Source organism: Atta colombica, unplaced genomic scaffold (genome assembly GCF_001594045.1).
Source record: "Atta colombica isolate Treedump-2 unplaced genomic scaffold, Acol1.0 scaffold107, whole genome shotgun sequence".
NCBI lineage: Eukaryota > Metazoa > Arthropoda > Insecta > Hymenoptera > Formicidae > Atta > Atta colombica.
Window position 1 is genome coordinate 2,690,987 of NW_017259192.1, and position 3,360 is coordinate 2,694,346.

Consider the following 3,360-nt stretch of genomic DNA (forward strand, 5'->3'; position numbering starts at 1 on the left):
TATATATATATATATCGTCAGTATTATTTTTTTAAATTAATTTTATTCGTCAAATTTCTAAATACTTTCGGAATGATTAGTATTTGGATTACAATTAATATTTGCATACTATACATTATATACATTGCACAATTCATTCCATTCGCGCGCACGTGCACATACGAATTCCGTAAAAGTTATACATTACTAAAAATAAAAAGGAGAGAAAAAACAAAGTGCGTTGTGAACACCAGCCATTCACGTTTTTCTCCCGTGCATATATGATGCATCTGTTCATTTTATTCATAACTCACAAACCCGTGTCTGGGTCGATCGCTGAATTTTTGCAGATGTGGGGATGATGATGATGCAGACTGGCATGGTGAAGGGAAACACTGCCTACAGCAGTTATCTCGATGGTATGCCTGTTGCCGGCTTCCTCCTCCATCCTTTTCGTATCTCGTATATGCGTGTCCACCTGTCGCAGCCTCTCAGTCTGCGAGAATTTGTCAGTTTAAAGCACATGATTGATTCTTTACAAATTAATAATATCGAATTTCTTTCTTTAAAAGAAATTTCTTTTTAAAATCGACACTCCAATTATATCAGCATACTCGATTCATGCTCGTTATTCTGACAAAATGCATTCTGCTGGACTTGGCATGCTATTTTATGTTCACATATTGAGAAATTGTGATCATGAAATATTTGCGTAATTTTTCGTTTGGCGACATCACAAAAAGTTTTGATGTCCGGCAGAATCAGGTTGGCTTTAATTGTGTAATGAGGTAAGATGGCGTAAGTGATATTGAACGTACAACAGCCAAACCGACGATCTAATCGTCTCACTTATCACGTGCACTTACTCCACAGTACCCCGTATACGATATTCTTCCACTCGGATCCGTATGATCCACATTGTTTATCGTTGGGCTTTTGCTAGAGCTGATGGCATTGAGCGAGTTATCGAGCATCGCCCTCTAATAGTAGCATATAGTTACGTTATGTAGCACTAATATTGTTCGCCGCTTCTTCTCCTCGACACATGGGACGAGACCGAGTAACAAGCATTCCAATTGGACGGATGCGGTCATACGCCGCAAAAATTGATTAACTATTGCGTATTATGTTTAGCTTCATTCGTCACAAGTACGATACAATGGCCGCTTTCGCGCAGAAACGCATTCTTGCACGTTGCCGAGCCGTATATATTTTGTGTCTTCACATTAAATGGCTGCCACCTAACACCAGTCGACGAGTTTGCCCTCATATTTCAGGCTTGCTAACGTTTCTTAATTGTTGTTTCAGTGTGCTTACGTGGATTTTTATTGATAATTCATATATTTCATCAGTTCCAAATATTGTCACGTGTTCGTTCATGTAACACGCATACAATGTTTATTCGTTTTTCTTACCGGAATCGGTTTCAATGATCACAACAATAAACGTGACAATTTGGAACTGAAATGTCTTTTTATATATAAGGCTATCCAAAATATTATATACTCCATAAATAAATAAATATATATTCATAAAATATATTCATTCAATAAATAAATATATACGTACATGCATATCTTTTATTGTATAATTGAGTGCAAGTATTATTACTTTGGATCGCCTTATATATCAACATGTAAAAGTTTGCATTGTTTCTGCACAAATCAAACGCTTTTCGTGAAAGTTGCAATCCCAAAAATCATATCGTAAAGCTACGCACTTATAAATTTAGAAATTAATGAATAAATATTACTATAAGCATAATTAATATCAATAAATCAGTCATAAGTAAATATAATTATTTTTTCAATATTGACTTTCGCGAAAAACGTTTTTTTATTGCCCCGTATTTACATAAGAAATTGTATAATTAATCGTTGCGAAATCAAATTTTATTGCAGCGTTTTAATTAATTTCTGTCAATTTTGTCTAAATTCAATATTAAATACGAAATTAAAATACGATTAAAAATAACGATTACAGATGCTCGTCTTGAAAATCTTGTGCAAATATTTGAACGTGCGTTTAGGAATACTTTTGCATCTAACTAAAAGAATATTAAAAACTCTACGTTTAACTGTTGCATATTATTTAAGAAGTATTTCAAATATGTTACATATGATATATTTTTTTTAAATTCCAAAATGTTTTAATAGCTCAGAAAAACTACAGCAGTGCGTTATTAAGTATGATATTGATCTGCTCGTGCACGTGACATTCCGTTTCCATGATATACTTTCAATGTCACTAAGAGCGGGTTGATTGAATTCGGCACGCAACCAGAAAGAGCACCAAGACATAAGCTAACCATGAGCTTAAACAGCTTACAGGGACGATGATAATCGATGCCCAGGGTTTACATCAGCTAAAAATACTTCATTTTCCCCTCACATATCGAGCATATTTGACACCACTCACCAACATCACAACAATATAACGCCGACACTCTGCAACCGATATTGACTTCTAAGGAAACGTTTATTTTTTTTTTTATGTATTCTTGAATATACGAGATTCAATCGCACAAGATATAATATCTATGTGTTGCGACCCTCACAGTAGGCCAACTAAACTATGCAATGGTTGTAACACCAATGTTAATAATGACTCTCTCCATCGAAGGTCACGTTACAGTAAGCTACAATGACATTTTTGCGAAAATATTTTTGTGATTTGCCAAATTAGCGACATTCGATCGAATCTTTATTTCGGAATTCAATTTCTATTATATTATATTTTCATGAACGATTTTTACACAGGTTTAAATATTTCACAGGCATGATTTATAATCTTTTTATTTAAAAGTAATTTAAACGCTGATATAAGTACAAAATTAAATTTAAGTAAGAAGAAAAATTAAATTAAATCGAAGATCAGAGAGAAAACATGAAAATTTGTGATCCTTGATCCTAATAAATCGCTTTAAACGTGACATATCGATTGGGACAACGGATTTAGATCCTTCACACCCGTTGAGACCCCCGCATCTAGGTTGACATTATTTTGGTTGTGACAACTAACAGCTCTGGTTCTCCTCCCTTCGGGCAGTGGCCACATTCCGGAAAGGCGTGCGAGCTGTTCAGATGGTTGGAAGAGCAAGTACGTATCCCCCGTGTGTAGACTGTGTACCAAACGTCATTTTTTTATCTTAATCCCGAAAATACGGAAATTTTTTTTAAAGTAAATTCATTTTAAAGTAAATTCATAAGGTGTGATTGTGAAAATAGAAAAGATATAATATTTTCTAATAGAGCAACATGGCTTTTGAAAAAAACCTCAGCGTTCATATTATAAAAAATACAAAATTATAGTTCTAACTAATTATTTCTATTATATATATATTCAATATACATAAAGAAAAGCGATCTTTTCTTTATTTTA

General features: G+C 33.7%; 1 protein-coding gene across 26 annotated transcripts in view; it reads left to right on the forward strand.

The window, feature by feature from the left end:
* Positions 1 to 3,360, forward strand: part of LOC108692693 (calcium-activated potassium channel slowpoke) — a 104,345-nt gene that overhangs the window by 85,540 nt on the left and 15,445 nt on the right. For 12 of the 26 annotated variants that reach the window (XM_018201107.1, XM_018201276.1, XM_018201085.1 and 9 more), the window contains exon 14: positions 330 to 398. The exons of 6 other annotated variants lie outside the window; for them this stretch is intronic. In XM_018201107.1, coding sequence (XP_018056596.1) covers positions 330 to 398 — 69 coding nt within the window. Of the gene's footprint in view, positions 1 to 329; positions 399 to 3,027; positions 3,079 to 3,360 lie in introns of all 26 variants that reach the window. 8 more of the 26 variants (XM_018201124.1, XM_018201236.1, XM_018201185.1 and 5 more) reach the window with 1 other exon arrangement.